Source organism: Corylus avellana, chromosome ca1 (genome assembly GCF_901000735.1).
Source record: "Corylus avellana chromosome ca1, CavTom2PMs-1.0".
In the NCBI taxonomy this organism is placed as follows: Eukaryota; Viridiplantae; Streptophyta; class Magnoliopsida; order Fagales; family Betulaceae; genus Corylus; species Corylus avellana.
The window spans coordinates 32,633,258-32,655,256 of record NC_081541.1 but is presented as its reverse complement, the minus strand read 5'-3'; the positions used below and the strand labels follow the sequence as shown (position 1 = coordinate 32,655,256).

The 21,999-nt window shown below is 35.6% G+C and overlaps 3 protein-coding genes across 3 annotated transcripts; all 3 read left to right on the top strand.

The window, feature by feature from the left end:
- The first annotated feature begins 2,662 nt into the window (after positions 1-2,662).
- Positions 2,663-2,968, top strand: LOC132170131 (auxin-induced protein 15A-like). Its single transcript, XM_059581035.1, has one exon. The coding sequence runs from the start codon at positions 2,663-2,665 to the stop codon at positions 2,966-2,968; it is 306 nt and encodes a 101-aa protein (XP_059437018.1).
- Positions 2,969-16,162: 13,194 nt separating this feature from the next.
- On the top strand, positions 16,163-16,709 carry LOC132181923 (auxin-induced protein 15A-like). The gene has a single exon (XM_059595148.1). The coding sequence runs from the start codon at positions 16,269-16,271 to the stop codon at positions 16,575-16,577; it is 309 nt and encodes a 102-aa protein (XP_059451131.1). The 5' UTR covers positions 16,163-16,268; the 3' UTR covers positions 16,578-16,709.
- A 3,241-nt stretch (positions 16,710-19,950) lies between these two features.
- Positions 19,951-20,641, top strand: LOC132182017 (auxin-responsive protein SAUR23-like). The gene has a single exon (XM_059595232.1). It carries the CDS (start codon positions 20,204-20,206, stop codon positions 20,495-20,497), a length of 294 nt encoding a protein of 97 aa, XP_059451215.1. The 5' UTR covers positions 19,951-20,203; the 3' UTR covers positions 20,498-20,641.
- The last annotated feature ends 1,358 nt before the right edge of the window (positions 20,642-21,999 follow it).

The window sequence follows — 21,999 nt, the reverse complement described above, 5'->3', positions numbered from 1 at the left end:
TGTGGCCATGTATCTAGGCTACCACGGTGTCTGAGGCCTGGATACATTGGGCATTTATTTTGTTAGACTAGTTGATAGTCCACTTTTGTAGAGCATTCATGTATATGCTTAGGCATTGTTATTTTGTATATGGCTCGTGTCGTATATGACACTTTTGAAAGCCATTATTTTGTATGTAAGCTTTAATCACTTAGATGTATTAATCAGCTCTGATGTGATACATATGTCTAACACTATTTATTTTCCGCTGCAAAGATATGAACTCTGACAAATCTTTAATGATGCATGTAGCTCTGTGTGGCATATTATACTGTCAATCAGGTTAATGCATGGGTTCATAGCATACTGTGGTATTGCCATGCCACTGTGACAATTCGCTTCGTTGTAGGTAATGCTTTTGAAAAAAAAAAAAAAATTAGTCATGTTTTATCAAGCGGGTCGTCACACCGGGCCTCTACCACGACCACGGTTGGGCATGAATTTGCCTTGATCATTTAGAGTCAGTTTTGACTCTAGTGCTTAATCTAATACACCAGAATTAGCATTCTTCTGCATCCTTTGCTCATGTACTTGTAATGAACCCAACAACTCCTCAATTGTTAGCTTCTCCAAGTCCTTAGACTCTTCAATAGCTACAGCCACATGTTCAAATTTAGAGGAAAGGGATCGAAGTACTTTTTCGATGACTCAGATGTCATCGACCTTCTCATTATTTCATTTTAAACCATTCACGATTACCAGCAATCATGAGAAATAATCAGACACCGATTCTCCATCATTCATGTGAAGAGTCTCAAACTCACCCTATAATGATTGGAGACAGACTTGTTTCACCCGTTCGTCTCCTTTGAAGATGGAAGCTAGAATCTCCCATGCTTGTTTACTTGTCAATGCTTCAGCAACTTTCTCAAAGGTAGACTCGTGCTTGATAGAGTAGAAACGTGGCCTTTTTGTCCTTCTTCCTTTGCTCCTTAAGAGTCTTCTTCTCATCTTCTGTGTATTCAGCTTCCTCCTCCTCAATTGGTTTTGTAAATCTGTCGGTAATGACTTCCCACAGATCTTGAAACCCAGACAAGTCTCTCATTTGGATAGACCATGACCCATATTTATCTTTTGATAATCTAGGAATTTGTGCTGGACTATGTTGGAACCCATTTCTAGAAGGGACAAAAATGGGAATTGGCACAACTGAGCTATGATACCAATTTGAAAGATAAAACAACTAGTTTACAAACTAGTTACCTCTCTATTTGTCTCTTTTATTACAAAAGACAAATAACAAAATTAGACTAGAGGAGAGTGGAGGAATTCTTCATATTTCACTTGTATGAAAATAAATCTTACGACGAAGCCTATAAATAGAGGCATTCAAAGACTAACTTACAAGGCTTTTACTTTTCCATATTTATTGTAATAAATAACAAAAACTTATTTCTAAGTTAAGACTTCAGTTGAGAATTGAATAAATACATGAGTTTAGAAAACTAACGTCGGTTATTAATTAAAAGAACTTACAACTTCTACCATTTAGAAAAACTCTCTTACGTTTTTTATTTGTTGAGCTTCCAACAGTTTCTACTTTTACCAAATGCAATAGTTAGACTTTTTTTCAGCAGTCGTTTTGCTCTCAAAGTTTCAATTTTTTTTTCAATTCGACCAATATTATCCCAAAATTTTCATATTGCCCCTAATTTTTATTTTTAATAATAAAAACAAATTTGGGGGGGTGCAAAAATGGCCAGATGGCTAGCCACCGCGATTTTTTTTTTTTAATGTTTTATAAAAAATTAAAAATTAAAAATTATAGGCAATATGAGAAGTTTTGAATACAATTAGTCAAATTGCAAAAATTTGAAACTGAGGGGTGGATTACAAAAATTGAAACTTTAGTGTTCGAATTAAAAAACGCTGTCAACTTTAAAAGGGGTAAACTGTAATTTTTCCCTTTTTTTTTTTAACTTTCTGCTGCCCTCAGTTTAAAAGCTTCTTGAAACTTCTTTAAATTCATCAAGTTAGTTGTTCATGACGAGTCTAAGAGAATGAGTGGCTAGTTGTTCAAGATTAGCTTATCTAAAACAGGCAATTCGCAAGTTGATCGAGACATTGTTTTGGATAAATGTTGGGGGGGCTGAATTCATCAAAGTGACCCCTGAGGTTGGTTGGCTAGTTGGCACAAAAAAGTCACTGAAAGACACAAGACTAAGTTCAATGCTTATTTGAACATGCGAAATGAATCTCAAGATCCTCTCTAATCAAGACAAGTCCTTTACGCCAAAAGTAGTCCCCAAATGTAAAACTAGTGCTTTGTTCATTCAAATTAAACTTAGCCCATAGACCATGTATAATATGACTTCACAAGTTGAAACTCTCCTTTTCTTCTCCCCACTCAAAATGGTAGGTCATGATCTCTTGCATGAGACAAGGCAAGCCATGTGAACATTCAACAATAACTTCACCTGACATGTCTCTCAACATCCTTCAATCAAGCTCTCTCACTATTTCAATTTTCAGCCAGTTTAAGGCTTGACCAGTACCCTGCCTATATATAAGTTCAATTTCAGGTACTAAGAAGCCATCTCAACTCAAAGACTTAAGCTTTCCTGTCATCCAATCAACCTTTCTAGGTGCATTTTTGTTAATTCTTCTCTTTTCCATTCAAAACATGGGGATCCGATTGATGGGGATAGCACATGCAAAGCAAAAGCTGCAGAGAACTCTGTCAGCAAGAATCAGAATGGTCTCAGCCACAATCATTGATGTCCCAAAAGGCCACTTTGTAGTTTATGTTGGAGAATTCAAGAAGAGGTTTGTGATTCCTATTGCTTACTTGAACTATCCTTTATTCCAAGACTTGCTAAACCTGGCTGAGGAAGAATTTGGGTATGACCATCCCATGGGTGGTCTCACTATTCCATGCAGTGAAGAATACTTCATCAGTTTAACTTCAGCTCTAAATTCCTCATCATAAATACAGATTATTGGAGAGAGAGAGAGAGACAGCCAAGCCAGTCTCATGAATTTTGTATTGTGGGTTCTTACCAAAACCATTTGTACAATGTCATGTAATTGTTACTTGAAAATATATTATTCACATTAGATTTCTACTCCATTATGGTTCTTTTAACTAAATTTCTAGATCTCTGTGGGTGCAAACACAATGTGGCAACACCTGCCAGGCTGCCACTAGCCATGAGAAAAGGAAAATGAATTCCAATAAGTTATTTAGAGAGAAACCACAGAAGCTTGTGAGACATATAGCAGGTAATTAATTAGCAGGAAAAACACCTCCAAATCCCAATTGCAAAAATTTTGCATTACTAGGAAAAAATGGTGAGAACTTACAAAGATTCTCGTCATTTTAAATGGGAAAATGCTAGGCTTACAAACTCATTTTGTAAAAAAACTTTTTACAAACTGGCGTGGCACAATATGATTAAGTTTCTCAAAATTTGAATTTATCTCATATCTAATCTGACTAATCATGTTGTGCCACATCAATTTGTAATTTTTTTTTTTTTTAAAAAAAAAAAAAAAAAAAAATGTGTTTGTAAGCCTAGTATTCCTCTTTTCCTAATTGACTATTGATTCTGTTCATCATCAAACTTGGGATTGGGCCGAAAATTGTTACGACAAGTAGCCTGTTGGGCAAAGTCTATGGATAGGCCCAATGATCAAAACGACCTCGTAGCAAATGGGATGTCTTCCAAAAAGCTATTAAAAGCCTTCGGGCTCCTCAAAGTTGTTCGTGGCTCAATTTCAAGTATAATGATGAAGAATTATTTTATAATTTATATTAGATTTTATAGTATTTAACGGCATATAAAAGAAAAAAACAAATTACTAACTAATTTTATAAAGAATTACAGTGAGTTTTATTATTATTATTATTATTTTTCTGAGCTAGAATTAACGGTCATTTGCATCATTTGATCGACAGCTGGTTGATGTGTTCACCAAGAGTCTCCTAGATGCATTTATATTCCCATTACAATACTCAAACTAGCACCTTAAATTTGAGGGAATGTAGAATATAGAATATTATTATAATATTATAAAATTATTATGATAATTTTTGAGAATATTATGCAATATTTCCTTTTCATACCCGACTCCCCATAATTGTTGTAAATCAATTATAATTATTTCTCGATTTTATACCTACTATATTTTTATTTTTCGGTTTCACGTATCTCATTCAACTATAAAATAAGCCTGACCATTATACAAGTTTTACTCACTTAAAAATAACAAAGAAAAAAAATGAAAAAAAAAAAAAACAAAAAGTATCCTGGCCTATACGTACAATAAGGATATTTTTGTGTGGTCCATTACTAAAACAATATATGATACAAATTAAGTTGGCATGCATAAAATGCAAATAGATCCTCGCGGAAATAAAGTAAGGTGTTGTCCATCACAAAATCTGTGTCACCTATGCATTATATATATGCATATGCTTCCATCATTTAGAGTGTTGGTAGAGACAGGATACATACCCAAGACGATCTCCTATAATTTTTTGGCACTACGATTTTGTAAATAAAAAGTGTGATTGTAAATCAAATTGTAAAAAAGGGTTAGAGTTGTTTTGTAATTTAATAGTGGGCTTGGCCTAAAAGTCAATCAATTTAGGATTATGATTTCTGTCAGAATCAACTTAAGCCGTCTTTTGTAACCTAGAGCAAATTATGATTAATGATAAACAGATGTTTTGTTGGAGGAATGATTCATCTCTCCTTGGTTGTAAGACTCTACCAAAACCCCATTGTTAATTAGTGGACTCTAATCAACATGGCTTTATTGATCTATTTTTTGTTGTTCTCCTCCCGTCCTTCGTCACGAACATTTAACTGCGTTTTTAAAAATCACACGTTTTAAAATCGCTATTTTTAAAAATCATAAATTTTGAAATCGGAAACCCCAATAGATCCCATTACTATTTGGAACCTTAAACGACAGCGTAATTTGCTTAGACAATGAGCGATCGAGCATGATCACACTTATTACCAAATAATGCTTAGGATTGAATTTTTCTTTAGATACTACAAAAATTTGGAAAAAAAAAAAAAAAACCTTTTGCTCTTATCCAACTAGAGACAGAAATGAGAACAAGAATTTGAGTTCATAATGATTCAATGAAGGGGCAGTATATCCTTACACTCAAATTCTTGTTCTCATTTCTGTCTCTAGTTGGATTAGAGCAAAAGTTTTTTTTTTAATTTTTATTTTTTATTTTTAGATGTGGTGACAGACTCGCCTTCCCTGACAGTAGCTATGGCTCAAACCGAACATTTCACAGAGGGTGGGAACCCCGATGGTCACGCCCAAGGAAAAAAATTACACTGATCGCCCTTTCCCGCCTTTCCATCTGGATAAGAACAAAAGTTAAAAGAACTAAAAGAAGTCTCCTTTCCTTTTATTGCTCAGAAGAAGAAAAGAAGAAAAAAAAAAAAAAAAAAGTGATAAGTGCCAAATAATGCATATTAATTTGGACCCTTTTATTTATATTAGTTAATCATTTAGTTGTGTCGTTATTTAATGTTTTGTGTTAGTTTGGTATTTTTAGAGTTTTGTAAGTTGTTGAAGAAAAACTACAGTTTTAAAGAGAAAAATACAAAGTTTGGAAGAAATCACACTTTGAGAAGACCTAGATGATGTGGTTAAGTTTAACCCAATCAAGAAGATAATTAAATCGAAATTTCTTTAATCGGAGTCAAAATCGGATTGGATTCAAAATCAGATTTTGTACACATCTCAGTATTTTGACAATAACTTTCCGTTAAAATATCGGATTGAAGTGATTTAAGCGGCATTGGAAAGCTAACTCAAAATACTACAATTAGTTATGAAATAGGATTTTCCTAATTCGGATGGTTAGTATGCCAAAATTGCCCCACAATAAAAGAACACAAATTTGGACGAATCATATTCCGATTTCATACTTCAATTAGGACTGGGAGACATACCTCCGAATTATCTAGGTTTATTAGGGCTTCTAGGACTTCTCTAAGCTTATAGATAGACCTCTTTGCATTCAAGAAAATAGACAATTGCAGAGAACAAAATTCTACAGTTTTTCTCTTTAGTTTAGTTTAGATTTAGATTTTAGTTTTATTTATATGGAGTTAAATTCCCAACTAAGGTTGGGGATGAAACCTCACCAATGAATAGCAACATTACTTTTATGTAAGTTTTTATTATTCAGATTTTATTGAGCTTAATTTCAATTGTTTTACTTCTTTTCAATGTGTGGAATAATTCTTGGATATCTTGTTGTGATTCAAGGATATATTTGATGATTTAAGATAACTTTACATAATTGACTGCTTGGTTTTATTTGTTTAAAAATTGGATATCCCTTGTAATTTGTTCTTCGGATACATCTGATGTTTCAATTAAATTTGGATTCCTTTTGTGATTTGTGCAATGAATAGATACATTGGATGGTTTTGATTAATCTTTTGAAGTATTGTAAAACATACATAAGATTTAATTTGTGAGAACTTCGGATTAATATTAATGAACATAAAGTATGTTGTTATGATTTGGTAAGTGTGAATTCTCAAACCTTAATACCTTTATTTTTTGTTTTACTTTATTTAGTTTATGTTGTCGTTTAGTTTTAAAAACCCAAAATCAAAAACCTTTTGGAACTATTTTAGGATAAAATTAGTTTAGATAAAAGTTGTTCTTTCAAAAATACAATTCTCTATAGGGTCAACCTCGCACTTGCAATCTATTAAACTACAAACAATTCATGCACTTGCGAATATATTAAAATTTGCACAACATACCACAAACTCCAAAACAAATTCAACGAGCAAATGTGACAGATCATCTCAAATATAGTACCACAATTGTCATGTGCTTGTGATTAATGATGCAAATTCATTTTGTTCCATATACTGTCTTAAAATGCCCAATAAAAAATCACAACCACCTTGCCCAAATCAATATAACAAAAATTGAAAGAGAAAAAAAAACACACACACACATTCTTCTCGGATAGGTTGAGACTTGCTCAGTAGGCCGTAGGCCTTATAAGGGGCCTTCACTCTCTCTCAAATTCTCAATTGACAGCCTAAGGGTGTAGGAAAGTGGTAGGTGTTGGGGAAAAAATATCTCACTATGGGCTTCACCTTCTTACACTTATTTACAATATGCCATCACCCATTTATCATGATGTAACATGTGTTCACCATTTTTTGCACTTAAGAATAAAAAGAGAAAGGGGACCTTTTCTAACGGTCCTCTTCCTCCTCTCTTACAAGCCCTTCCCCAGGGACTACGAAAGACCTCTCCATTTTTTGCACTTAGGAATATTTGATGAGTGCCAAATATTGCATATTTGGACCCCTTTATTTACATTAGTTAATTATTTAGATGTGTCGTTATTTAATGTTTTGTGTTAGTTTTGTGTTTTTAGTATTTTGTAGGTCGTTGAAGAAAAACTACAACTTTAAATGAAAAAATGCAAAGTTTAGAAGAGAGCATACTTTAAAAAGACCTAGATGATGTGGTTAAGTTTAACCATATCCAAGAAAAGGTTGAATTAGATTAAAGATCAGATTGGATTAAATTTCAGATTTGATAAAATTTCGGAATGGATTCAAATTCAAATTCTGCACATGTCTCAGTATTTTGACCATAACTTTTCACTCAAGTATCGGATTGAGATGATTCAAGTGGAATTGGAAAGCTAACTCAAAATACTACAGTTAATTGTGAAATACGATTTTCCTAGTTCGAACGGTTACTATGCCAAAATTGCCCCTCAATAAAATGACACAAATCTGGACGAATCCTATTCCGATTTCAGACTTCTATTTTGACTAGGAGACAGACCTCCGAATTATCTAGGTTTACTAGGGCTTCTAGGACTTCCCTAAGCCTATAATAGACCTCTTTTCATTCAAGAAAAGATACACAAGTCCAGAGAACAAAATTCTACAGCTTTTCTCTTTAGTTTAGTTTTTCTTTAGGTTTAGGTTTAGGTTTAGATTTTATTTTTATGTGGAGCTAAATTCCCAACTAAGGTTGGAGATGAAGCCTCATCGATGAAGAACGACATCACTTTGAACAACATCACTTTTATGTAAGTCTTTATTTATCTGATTTTATTGAGTTTTATATTTCAACTGTTTTACTTCTTTTCAATTGCATTGAATGATTCTTGGATATCTTTTGTGATTCAAGGATACACTTGATGATTTGAGATAATTCAGTACAATTGATTGCTTGATTTTATTTGCCTAAAAATTGGATATCCCTTGTGATTTGTTCTACAGATACATTAGGTGTTTCAATTACAATTGGATATCTTTTATGATTTACGGATACATCTGATGATTTAATTGATATTGGATTCCTTTTGTGATTTGTGCAATGAATGGATACATGAGATGGTTTTGATTAACTGTTGAAGCTAGTAAAACGTATCTAAGATTTTAATTGTGAGAACTTCGGATAAATATTGATGAACATGGAGTATGTTGTTATGATTCGGTGAGTGTGGATTCCTAAACCTTAGTCTTTATCTTTTGTTTTATTTTATTTAGTTTATGTTTATCCTTTAATTTTCAAAAATCAAAATTCAAACTTTTTTTTTTTTGGAACTAGGTTAGGATAAAATTAGTTTAGTTATAATTTGTTCTTTAAAAACACAATTTCCTGTAAGTTCGACCTCGCACTTGCAAAACATTATATTGCGAACGATTCGTGCACTTGCGAGTATATTAAAATTTGCACAACAAGAAGAAGCAAAGATTTTAATTATCACTCGTGCTTCATCAGATATGTAATATACACTTACATAATGGATCAAATGTGCAAGACATAACTGTGTACGTTATCTAAAGATAAAATTGACATACTAATAACCACTATTAGTATGCTTACTTCCTTCAGAAAAGTGAAACTAATGGACTGCGGCAATAGCATGCGTGATCATCAATTTGTACAGCTAACTATAATAAGGCTCCATTTACTTCGACGTAAAATGGTTTCTAGAAAATGATTTATGCATTTTTCAGTGTTTACTTCAGCGTAAAATATTGGTCAACGGAAATATTTTCTTTTTAACCAAAAATTCTTCTTTAATTTTCGGAAAATGGTTTACGATTTTGAAAACCGTAAACCATTTTCCGACTATGAGCATCTCATTCTTAAATCGATGGACCTTGCCAAGACCCACCCAGAACCTCACCGGGACTTGACCGGGAACCCGCTCGGGACCTGACCGAGATCCACCCGGGACCTGATCGGGACTTGCCTGGGACGTGACCGGGACTCGCCCAGGATTTGACCGTGACCCACCCGGGAACTGATCGGCCCGACCAGGACTTGACTGGGAACCGCCTGGGACCTGACCGGGACCCACTCGTGACTTGCCCAGGACCTCGGCGGGACCCATCCGGGACTTGACCGGCACCTGACCGAGACCCACCCGGGACCCGCTTGGACTTGACCTGGCCCCACCCAAGACTTGACCAGGACTTGCCCTGGACCCACCCGAGACTTGCCCGAGACCTGCCCTGGACCTGACCGGGACCCGCCCAAGACCCTGTCGGGACCTACCCAAGACTTGACTGGGACCCCCCCGGAACTTGACCAAGACCCACCCGGAAACTGAACGGGACTCGCCCTAGACCTGACCAGGACCCGCCTGGGACCTGACCGGGACCCCGGCAGGACCCGCCTGGGACTTGCCCTGGACTTAACCGAAACCTGCTCAGGACTTGACCGGACCTAATCGGCACCTTCCCGGGACCCGCTCAAACTTGATCGAGACCCACCGTGACTTGCCTGGGACCCCGCTGGGACCCACCCTAGATTTGACCGAACCTGCCCAAGACCCTCCCAGAACTTGCCCGGTCGGGTCCTGGGCGGGTCCTGGTCAAGTCCCGTCGGGGTCCCGGTCAAGTCCTAGGCAGGTCCCGGTGGAGTCCCGAGCAAGTCTCAGGCGGGTTCTAGTCAAGTCCCAGCGGGATCCCGGGTAAGTCCCGGGAGGATCTCGGGCAAGTCCCGGAAGGGTCCCGATCAAGTCCTAGCGGGGTCCTAGTCAACTCCCGGGCAGGCCCCTAGCAAATCCCAATCAGGTCCCAGTCAAGTCTCAGTCAAGTCCTGGGCGGGTCCCGGGCAAGTCCCAGGTGGGTCCCGGGCAGGTCCCGACGAGGTCTCGGTTAAATCCCGGCGGGGTCCCGGGCAGGTCCCTGCGAGGTCTTGAACAAATCCCGTGCAAGTCCCAGTAGGAACTTTATTAGAAAAAAAATATATAAAAAAAGATATTTAAAAAAAAAAAAATTATTTTCTGTGTGCAAGGTAAACGCCGTAAAATGTTTTCAACAGAAAATATTTTCAGGGAAAATGATTTTCCTGAAAATATTTTCCAACAGAAACTATTATACGTCGAAGTAAACGGAGCCTAAGTCATATTAGCTCTATTCAAGATGAGTGCCACAGCTAAATAATGTTCCTTAGGGGAAGAAACTTAAAGATTACTTAAAATGCATATGATATCTAATATGTACTAGTGAATATAAGATATCATATGTACCTTTTATTTTCTTTTTCTTTTTCTTTTTCTTTTCCAAAGCATATGAAATTTAATTGTTTGTAATTACAGAGATGGCATTGGTTTTGATTTCTTGATTATACAAAACAAATTTAATCCAAGCCTCAAAACAGTAAAAATTTACATAATTAGCTGCTAGTGGAATCTCCTATTAGGATTATCTCCAAGCATTGGAGTTAGGTTAATGTCCACTGAATTCCTGTTACAAGAGTAAAATGCATATATATTAGCATATGAAAATAAGTAATAGTAGAACATCAAACACTAGAGTTTCATGCATACCTTGGTCCATCCATATCAAGGATAAGATATGGCCTCCCAATCGTTCTCAGTGCGTCCATCAGGGTGAGCGAACATGCCGGTGGTGCTAGTATTGGGGACGGTGGGGGTGGGAGTGGTGTTGTGCCACCACTTTGTTCTGGCGCTATTTCTTCGTCTTGATGGCAGCAGTGACGTTCTTCATTCTCACCTAGGCTTCTTCATCAAGCTCTTTAGCAAGCTAGCGGTGCAAAGCATTGAAAATATGGTCATTATAATTACACTGAAAATATCAGGACATGAAATGCAATTGGATTACTTAATTTGCAACAAGCACAAACTACACAGTTGCAGCACTCTTATCATATCATATGATTCAATATTAATATTCCACTTCTGGAGATTTACTCAAGAAACAAGATTTTGAAAAACCCCATCTCGAGATTTTATCAACTTCCACTACATGATCATGCATTAGCCTTCCAATAGAAATTCAACAACCTAGAAAGAAAGAAATGTAGTCGGCCTTTAAATAATACGTTTTCAAAACATATTCGTGATTTGAAAATGTGAAAAAGCCCCGCCATTTCTTAAATTCTTCCAAATTTTTTTTTTTTTTTTACAAATTCAATAAATTAATCATTAGATTGGTGAGGTTCACCATTGACGGCGCCAAGCTGTTGATTCACAGTTTTCCTGCTGGAGATGTGGCACACCTAAGTCCGAGTCAGATGACAAGAAAGAACTTTGACTGCACAATAAAGAAAAAACAAAGGGATCGAAGAGACAGAGGGTGAGCCGGCGGAGACACTCCGATGTCTAAGTTAGAATTTGAGAGAGAGAGAATAAGCAACAAAGAAAAGCTTAAGAGCCAAAGTTGCGCTTACCTAAATGTGAGGAAATAATCTGTCTTTTATAGGCATGAAGTAGTGGAAGTCCCCTAACCAATGACTTACTCTTTCCTAAGTTTCTATTGTGTAGTTGCTAACAAGGGATTTGAGCTGTTATCCTTTCCGAGATCTTAGGAGACTAAGATCATAGGATTTGGTGGTTGTGGGTATCACCCAATTTGAATATTTGTATGCGATCTGCGGATGACATATCTGATTCGCATTTTAAATAGATTTAATAGCTTTTTGAATGTTGGGATATGATCACTTATCTATTAAGAGTTGTATTTCCCAAGATATCTGAGTTGTCCTTGGTATCGAGACCTGTGTGCCCCAAGATACTAATCTCGGACTTAAAGGTCTCAGCTCCATAGGTCTCGGATTTTATGGGTCTCGGGCCTAATTGCCCGAGACCTCTCTGGGCTTTGATCTTTCCATGCTTAGTTTGGGCCCAAGGCTTGCTGGGGATTTAAGAGGTTGATCCATGACCCAACAAGTATGATTAACAATTTTTGACCGTTTATAAATCCGATATGAATCCAACATGAAAGTAGCAAATTATGGTTGAGGTGTCTACTTGGTTTAATTAAATGGATCGAATTATGGTTAACTTATATAGGATTGTAATAATGTCTCAATATAACTCAAACCCAACATGAGAAATAAGGGCCAAAAATTTTTTACACGATCCATGAACCTTACACGAACTCTATAAAATTAACAGGTTAAGATTGCGAGATCTAATTTGAAATAAGTATGATAATAAATATAAAGAATAGCATTATACTTTGCTCTAGATTGCTTGCAAAGCAACCCATCCAAGGCTGTGTTAGATCTAGTTGTTAACTCATCCATTCCCTTCCATGAACAGAAAATAAGATTAAAAAAAAATGTTGAAGAAATAGACATCGAAACTTCCTTCTTCTTTTTTTGGGGGGCAATACAAAGGAAAGGGTAAAGAGGATATCAGAAACATCTCTAATCAAAAAAGTTGATTACATTTACAATCAACATGTCAATTTCTTCAAATGCCAGGAAAAAATATAAAATAAAAATATAAAATATAAAATAAGATTTAAAGTTTAGGACTAATATTTAGAAGAAGGTTTACCTGATGCAATTTCAAAATATATTGCTCACTGATGATCATAGAATTTCTTCAGTGCAAATAAATATAAAAGGCTTGCTTCTTGTGAAAGAAACCAACAACTTTTTCAAATCGTGGGAATCTTTAGTTGGAAGCCAGCCGTTAATGTTCTTTGTTATACTTCTTTTTCTTACTTTCCTTTCTTCTTTTCTTTTTCTTTTTCTGTCTTTTTCCCCCACATAAGCAATCGGTTTTTTTGGGTTGAAAAGAAAGAGAGATACATTATGGAGATGAATCTTTTCCATAGATGGGGTCGATGCTCAATTGAGAAAGCATTCAAACTCTATTTGTTTGGACATTTGAGCTCTTTATTTATCTGGGTGAGATTCTAATTCTCTTCTAACATAAGCTGCTAGATACCGATGTAGACCTTTTTTGTCCTACTTAACCCAATTTCCAACCCAGCAAGTAGATTCAAGAAATAAGTGTTATGTGGTAGCCTATATTTTAATATCTAGTACTGTGATAACTATCACGTAAAATGCTATGTCAATTTGTAAATGTAGTGAGTTCCAAGTGAACTATCATGTAACACTCTACAATTTAATGGCCAATTTAGTAACTGTCACATGATAAGAATTTTATAATAAAAATTATAAGAGTAATGCTATACCTACAACTCTTTTACAACTTGATAATAAGTCAACAAATGATTAGAGCTACATCAACCACTAAAAAATGTTTAACGTCTTAATTCATATTTTGACATGTGTCAACAAATCGTAAATAATTATAAATTTAACTATTTTTTGAGTTGTAAAAATTATTAGAGGTGATTAAAGCTTTTAACTTTGTATATTAGTTAAAGAAGAAAAAATAAACGTGGCGTTGCACCAATGGTCAAGTATATGTACCTTCGCTTTAGAGAGATGCTATAGTGCAATAAAAAAATTTTAGTTTTGACTCATAAAAGTCTTAGGTGACAAGAGGCCATAGGTCCATTAGTGAGTGGAGCCACAGCAACTATGGATGGAGCCTATAACCTCTTGCCACCTAAGACTTTTATGGGCAAAAAATAGTCTTTTTATTGCACTATATAATTTCTCTTCGCTTTATGAGGTAGTGACACATCGTTAATAACTTGCAGACCAAGTCGTGACCCAAATAAATAGAAGAAGAAATGCAAGCAAACAGAACAAACAAGGGGGATAAATTTGTGTTAATATGTATTGTGTATTGGAAATTATGTAATACTTGTTTTGATGGATGGTTCATTTTTTATGGATGATTAATGTCATTTCATGAATAAATAGTTCGTTAAATGTGTATTAGGTCAACTCCAAAATGTCCTATAAATTGGCATTTCAAACAAATGTGAAAGGCCTTTCAAAGTTGGCCTTTCAAACAAAAAATCAATCGTAAATTCAACAAACAAATGAAAAAAAAAAAAAAAAGACTTAATTTTCTAACGTGGGATTTCTTCCACATCAGAATAATTTTTATGACGTGGGAGAAGTCCCACGCCAGAAAAGTTTCTGACGTGGAAAAAGTCCCAAGTCATAATTTTTTTTTTTTTTTTTTGACGTGGGACTTCTTTCACGTCAGAAACTTTTCTGACGTGCTAAGTAGTAACACATCAGTAAAAAAAATTTACTGACTCCTATGTTTCTGACATTCAACACATGTCAGAAATACCACGTCAGAAAAGTTTTCTTACGTGTCAAACACCATGACACGTCAGAAAACTCTAGTAAGGAAAAAATTATTTTTTTGTAGTGATATATAGTGCTATATTATTTAAAAAATTTAAATGGCGTGGTAAAGTAGACAACACATACACTGTTACATGCTGTGAAATCTAATCTGCATTATAAAATTGTTCATCTCCGTCTAATACAAAAATTTTTTACGAACTAGGTTGTAGGAATTCCTACAATCCAACTTCCTATAATAGCATATGCTTCTCACATGTTTAAAAAAACCTGTGTCATTTTAGGTCACGTGCATCGATTGCACATGACCCATTTTCAGCTGAATTTAGCAAAAAAATCATAATTAAAAGAGTTAAGTAAAGGGATTAGATAGTTTAAAGAGTGTCGTTTCTCCTTAATTTCTTTTATTCTGGTTTGGCCATGAATAAAGAAGACTTTTAGGCATACGAACTATTGAGTGTCACAGACCAATTGGCAGGAACTAGGAAGCATTTGGTAGTTGCCGTGTATCTGGGCAATAATTTCAGAGGCAAATGTACACCAACTGACTCATCTTATTTATATGAGTTTTAAAATACAGGAGATATAATTTCACACGTAGATGCTTTGATTCTAGAGTAATGCAATTTTCACTAGTTCAAGTAAAAAATGAAAATTATTAAGGAGTGATGTTATAAGATTACTCTAGTTTTTACTATAAAAAAATGTTAGATCGAGATACTATTCATTTCATTAGAGTAATGTACTCTTTACACTCATTTATCACATCCATATCATAAACGACACAAACTAATTTATGACGTTTACACTAAAAGGACGAGATTCGGCATTGGTTCCCTTCCCTCATAAGCGATATAGCGAAATTGAATTCTCGACCCCATGTTTAAGGTCTTGTTCTCATCACTTATCTGTCGTTCTGTGTTATTTAAAAGACGAAGCAAAATGCCTGTTTTTTGTAGTGATACCAATTGACATGATGTGTTTAAAGAAATTTTTCATATTAGCCACATAAGAAAATAAAAGAAAAACCACTTAAAACATACAGTGTTAGTCGGTGTTACATTGTGGCCATGTAAGTGTTAAGTTGCTAACTTGAGAAAATTCATGTAAGTGTCAAGTTTGTTTGTAAAGAGAAAGTTGGAAAATTTTGTTGTGTATGTGTAACAATGTTTTTTTTATTATAATTTTCTTACAAAATGATACGATATATAGTACATATGACAATTACCATGTCAATCATTAAACAATTAAATTTGATTGTAACTTATGTAATAGTCAGATAGTCCAATTTAATTTTCTCTCACGGGACAACGCAACGTAATATACTTTGTCAGCTCGTAAGTCTACATGACACTTTTCAAACCAAATACTAATCAATTAAATGTGAACAAAATTGTAGTCAAAAATGAAATGTGGGTAAGGTAGAGAGGAGAAGAAAAAAAAAACAATTGGATGAATTCTTGGATCTAGAGCTAAGTACTCATTGAACGACTGACGTTTTGTGTGTGGAAAACGGTGGGCAAATTTGCTATTTTCGACTCAGATGTGGACCCTTCAGAACCAAGTTGGGTTTCTGACATAATCACACTCCTAAATCCCACCACGGAAGTACATTGTACATTGTACATCTTCATCCTCCATGCAACCAAACCACCATCTCCTATAAATACCCACCAATCACTCTTAAAGAAACATCATTTTTCAACAACAACAGAAATTCTCTGCAAAAATTCTGTGTCTTTGCTGCAATGGGTGTTCTTCAGATCTCGATGGTTCTTCATGCTAAGCAAGTTATCCGAAGGCGGCCGCCGCCGTCTAAAAGGTCGACGGTGGCAGATGTTCCAAAAGGGCATTTTGCAGTTTATGTGGGAGAGGAGGGGAGGAAGAAGCGGTTTGTGGTTCCAATATCCTACTTGAAGAATCCTCTGTTTCAGGACTTGTTGAGTAAGGCAGCGGAGGAGTTTGGTTTTGATCATCAAATGGGAGGGCTTATAATTCCATGTGCAGAGGAAGATTTTATTCATCTTGCTTCTCGTTTGAATAGCTCCAGGAGCTAATAGCCTTAATATTGTATTTTTGAGCCTTTTTTTCTTCTTATAGATATGTAAATGAGTAAAGGATCATTAATTGTCTTTTGTGATTGGAGGGTTCCTTAAAACCAAAAATAATGCTAATAGAATATTGATAAGAGCAAGAATTTGATTTGTCTTGAATGATTGTGAATATATATATATAAGGACCCTTTTAAAGTAAGGTTAGTTCGTGATCCATTTCTATTAAGTAAACGCCAGATACACAACTTTGTTTACATGAACTGTGTATCGGTCGAGTGAAGACTCGAAATCTCGTGGTATTAACCAAGTGAGTCAACCATTCGAACCGAACTTCGCGGGCATATTGATGTAGGACGCGCGGCATGCCACTCAAGGCTAAATTAAAAAAGAAAAAAAAAGAAAGAGTTTTATTATATTTTATAATCATTTCCCTACTGTAAGTATATTTACTTTCCTTACTGAGATTAGATTTACTTTCCTTACTAGAATTATGTTTACTTTATTACAAGTATTTCTTTTCTATAAAACTCACTCTTGAATTATTGTTAAATCAGAAAATTTTCTCTTAAATACTTTGCGGAATTTTATCTTTCTTAAGAGGCTTGTTTTATCTTTTGGTCAGAAGACGTAGACGCTTTTGATTGTGGTTACTTAGTCTTCCGCTTATAGCTCACATATATAAGGCATATTGTACTTAACAGTAATCATAATTGGCCAAATTAACAATATTTAGTGAAGATTATGCACTCATGATCATAATTTAAAATATGATTTTCCATTGCCATAGACATATTCTCTATGACTGCTCTGCTCGATATATAATTAATTTGTCTTTGTTTCTCTATATAATGCTGAATTATCTGCTCTTTCCAGCTAATTTTCTGGGATACAAAGTCTATTTACGTGTATATATATATATATAAAATGAATTTAGTAAAAGACCGGATAGGCCGCCGTCAATGTTGATTATATGAGTCGACCACATGCGGTGTATAACTATGGTCTTGTTAGTCAAATCTATGGCAGAACTTGGGGATGCTCATAGTCATCATATATATCTGCTTGCAGATCATTAACTATGGGACTAGCTGAAAACAAATCAGTGCTGAGATTGAATACAAGTGTAAGTTCGTCTTCACATGTCGGGTTTGGCCATGTTAAGACATAAGTATAACTTAAGACGATATAAGAGTCAACCTTAACCTTACCTATTTAACTAATTTTGTATTTGGTTTGTATCAAGTTCGTAATTCGTGTCAAAAATTATCAATCTTAAATGTAGCGTATTAGATTCGAATTGTGTCAAAACATGTGTATAAAACTATATAGGCTAAGAGCATGTTTGAGATTTTGTGTTTGAGAAATACAGTTTTTATGTTGAAAAGTACTTTTTGGCAAAAACTTCATTTTTAAGCTTTTGTCAAAAGTACATTTTTGCAATTTTTTTTATTTTTTTTTACTCTTAAAAGCGTTTTTTTAATTTTTTTTATCAAACGAGTATTTTTTTCTACTTCAAACCGACTTTTAGAGTAACCCTCAATTTTACACTCAAACAAGCCCTAACTCATCGGTTCGTTACAAGTACACTTACGTAACACTTACTAAGACTCTAGACTCAGTGGCGGACCCAAAGGGGGGCAGCGCAGGGACACACGCCCCCCCAAAAAAAATTTTAAAGGTAAGTTTTTTTAGTTTTTTTATCCTAATCCATACTCCTCATTCTCCCACCCCTCCTAATACGAAATTCTCATTCTCCTTCTCCTGCCCCTCTTAATACGAATTTCTATATCCGCCACTGTCTAGACCTTCAAACTTCTCCATTACACGTTACAAACTCTTTTATTTCAAGCGATTTATATCTCACGTAACTGTTCATTATTACTATATAACTCCTATAACTTTGGTTTTAATCTTCTTTATCCTCATTCACAGCTGCCGGGTCCTGAAGTTCTTGTGGTCGGTGACAGATGCAATTAGACCACGACAGTTGAAGTACTATTGAAGATAAGTGCTAGTAGCGTGGTCAGTTGCAGGTGGAAGTCAAGAGTAGAAAAGTACAAGATGCTAATGAATTTCCGTAATCCGCACGACAGTTGTATCAGATTAGGCGGCACATACCGTCGCAAGTCGCAACCCTATCGGGAAGCCCCAACTTGTAGAAAACGCCAAACAGCTGATTGCATAGTGCATAGAATATGTTGTTGTATACATGCCATATATACCACTCATACGTACACCAACTGTACCAGAAAATGTGCGGTTTCTTATTGCAGAAGAAAATTAGTGTGTGGAGCCTGTGGAGTACTGAAGATATTAACAAGTGATGATGGATGCTTTTCGTCCTCGTATGTCGTATCAGAAATGGGTCTTAGGCCAATCTCCTCACCTTATAAATGGCAAATTTCTTTAATACTCAAGCAATGTAAAACTTCCAACACATTCTCTCACGTATGGCGAGAGGACATTCAAGCCAACACGTGCGACAATGGGTAACGGTGGGCTACAACCAATTGGACTAGGCACGTGTGGCCAGAGGACATCCAAACCAACACGTGCAACAATGGGAGATGGTGAACCACAGACAATTGAACCAGGCTCTACCATATCAGAAATGAGTCTTGAGCCTAACTCAACCCAAAAGCTAGCTTAAGAGTTGAGATTTCCCTTCACTCTTATAAATGACACATCTCCTTAATACCCAGGCAATGTGGGACTTCCAACATGTCGGTTTAGGTCATGTTGAAGTACAGACATAAAATTATATAGGTCGATTTTTTATTGGATTGTGTCAAAAATTATCAGCCATAAATATCACGTGTTGGGTTTAGATAAATCATGTCGAAGCATGAGTACATACATATAAGACAATATAGGTCAACTTTAACCCGACCCATGATTATACCTTAACCTGTTAATTTCATCTTTGACTCGCGAGTCATGACAAAAATTATCGGCCTTAAATTAATTAGTAAATTATAAAGGTATTCATCGATACTAAATCAAACATTGGTTATGAGTTTGTAAATAATTATAAAAAAATTTTAATTGTAGCTCGACTAGTTGTTTTGAAGTGATATAAGTCGATATCTTGATGAATGATAGGCCCCTAGTATATTTAATAATCTGAAGTTGGCACTAGTATTGGGTCCATCGCCCATGTCATTCTCTACCTCTGTGCTGCATGTGATAGCTTTTCTGTTGTACAAAAGTATAATCACATGGGTGTGTTGCCGTTTGTTTCCAATGTACGGCCATCTGTTTTGAAGCAGAAAAGCTCAGAAAAACAGTGAAACCAGCCTGGGTTTTTGGTTGGCCTGTCAATTCCAACACACAAGTGGGTCTTCTGCACCATAAAAGTTGGTGGATAAGTAACATGAGGCAGAGAGAGAGAGTTGCAGCTATAAGTATAACTGAGACTGAGCAAAGCCATGTGAGAGTTTCATAAGGTAGGCCCTCTCAGCAACCCCAACGGCCATTTTCCTGAAATCACTCCCACCAGTTTCTGATATCTCTATAAATACAAACACCAGAGAAGCCTTCAAACTCCAAAGAAGTCAGTCAAAAACTTGAACAAAATCCTGCTCCTACACCTTCCAATCATACAATTAAGCTCTAGTACTATATCAGTCATGGGTATTACACGTATGCCATCATCCATGATTGCCAATGCCAAGCAACTTCTCAGACTGCAGAATACCAGAAACCAGTCGGATGTTCCCAGAGGCCACATTGCAGTCTATGTGGGCGAGGTTCAAAGAAAGAGGTTTGTGGTTCCAATATCTTTCTTGAACCACCCTTCATTCCAACACTTGCTTAGCCGAGCTGAGGAAGAGTTTGGGTTCAATCATCCAATGGGTGGTCTAACAATTCCCTGCAGAGAAGACGCCTTCATTGATCTCACTTCTCAGCTGCATGCCTCATGAGAAATGGAGAACACAGCAGTTTTCTTCACAATTTTGAACATTTTTTTTCCCCTAGTAATGTAAATGAGTGGTCAGGGCAAGAGTAAATTGCTCTCCCAGGACAACGTCATCCAGAAATTAATGAAGTTCTTGAATTTGAAGTCTTCTATAACTCCACACCAACAGATTCTATAGCTTTTTTGAGATTGTTTTACATTGAATTGCACTCTAACTTCAAGGGATTGTTTTACATATCATGTTGGAACATCACTAATCCATCCAAAAGCTTAAACATGTGAGTTTGAGTCTAAATACGCTATATTAATCACTCACACTTGTGACATTGTTTCAACATAGAACTCAATATTTACATCATCTAGAAATGTAGAGAACTATTTCTTTTTTTCTTTTCTTTTTTTCAGAATTGTAGAGACTTATGTGGTAAAATGGAGAAGATCAAATTTTCAAAAAAAAAAGAAAAAAAAAAAGAGTCAAGTGTAAAATATCTTATTGTGTTCCTTGGTAATTTTCAAGCATATGTTCTGATAAGATAGCATTCAACATGTGCACGCTACTTCACTATAATTGGAATATAAGAAAGTACTTCTATATTAAAATTCTGGGAAGGAACAGAGAAGTGCAGAGGATTAACTCATGTATTCCAATTTGGAAAAATGCTTAGGATACTATCGGTTTTACTATAATTTCTTTACAAATTAGCTTAAGAGTCTATAATTGGTGAAACAATTAAAAGTTTATAGTTGACAATAACTCAACCACTAACTAATTAAATTGACAAGTCAAATTTAATTTCACTAATTATAAACTGCCACGTCAAATTTTAAAAGGGCTTGTAATTAAATTTGTAGTAACCCAGATTCTAATTTATCATTATATTGAACAGGAGAAAAAAAAACAATAAAACATAGAATGAAAAATCTGTTCTCAATCATGTATAGCAGCTCATATAACATTGATATCTCATTTGCAGACAACTTCACATGGATTTTTTTTTTTTTTTTTCTCTTACGAGGTCTAGGGTGTCATCAGGTATCATGTCAAGTTCTGGCACAAAAGCAACCTGACTTTTTTCACTGATACTGACTTTAATGTAACATGTGAGGCTGATGCACCATAGGTCAGGATTGGTGTGGATAAGGCCTGCGGATATTGATCCCCTGCAATACTTTTAGTGCAATTCTTAAAATCTGCTCCCAAGTCCTCCACCACCGCTCCCCTCCGCCCCGATTCCTGCATCCACCACCATCCTCCACCCGCCACCCATCAACAATCACTAGATAATTCAAAAGAAAGAATTTAAGAATTACCAGAGCTCTATTTTAGAATACACTAGTCTTATTGAGAACTTTTCTTTCAATTCCTCTTCCAGTTTGTTAGTTTAGGTTTTGGCACATTCGGTTTGCATGTAAGTTGTTGAAAATGAGCACCTCAGCATGTCCAGAAAGCAGGATTCTAGAAGGCCCTGTCCGAACCGCCAGAAGCCAGGTCCAGACCCAATTTCT

What these genes read in the sequence shown, in the direction of transcription:
- LOC132170131 (XM_059581035.1), top strand. Translation starts at nt 2,663, where the DNA reads ATGGGGATCCGATTGATGGGGATAGCACATGCAAAGCAAAAGCTGCAG.
- LOC132181923 (XM_059595148.1), top strand. Translation starts at nt 16,269, where the DNA reads ATGGGTGTTCTTCAGATCTCGATGGTTCTTCATGCTAAGCAAGTTATC.
- LOC132182017 (XM_059595232.1), top strand. Translation starts at nt 20,204, where the DNA reads ATGGGTATTACACGTATGCCATCATCCATGATTGCCAATGCCAAGCAA.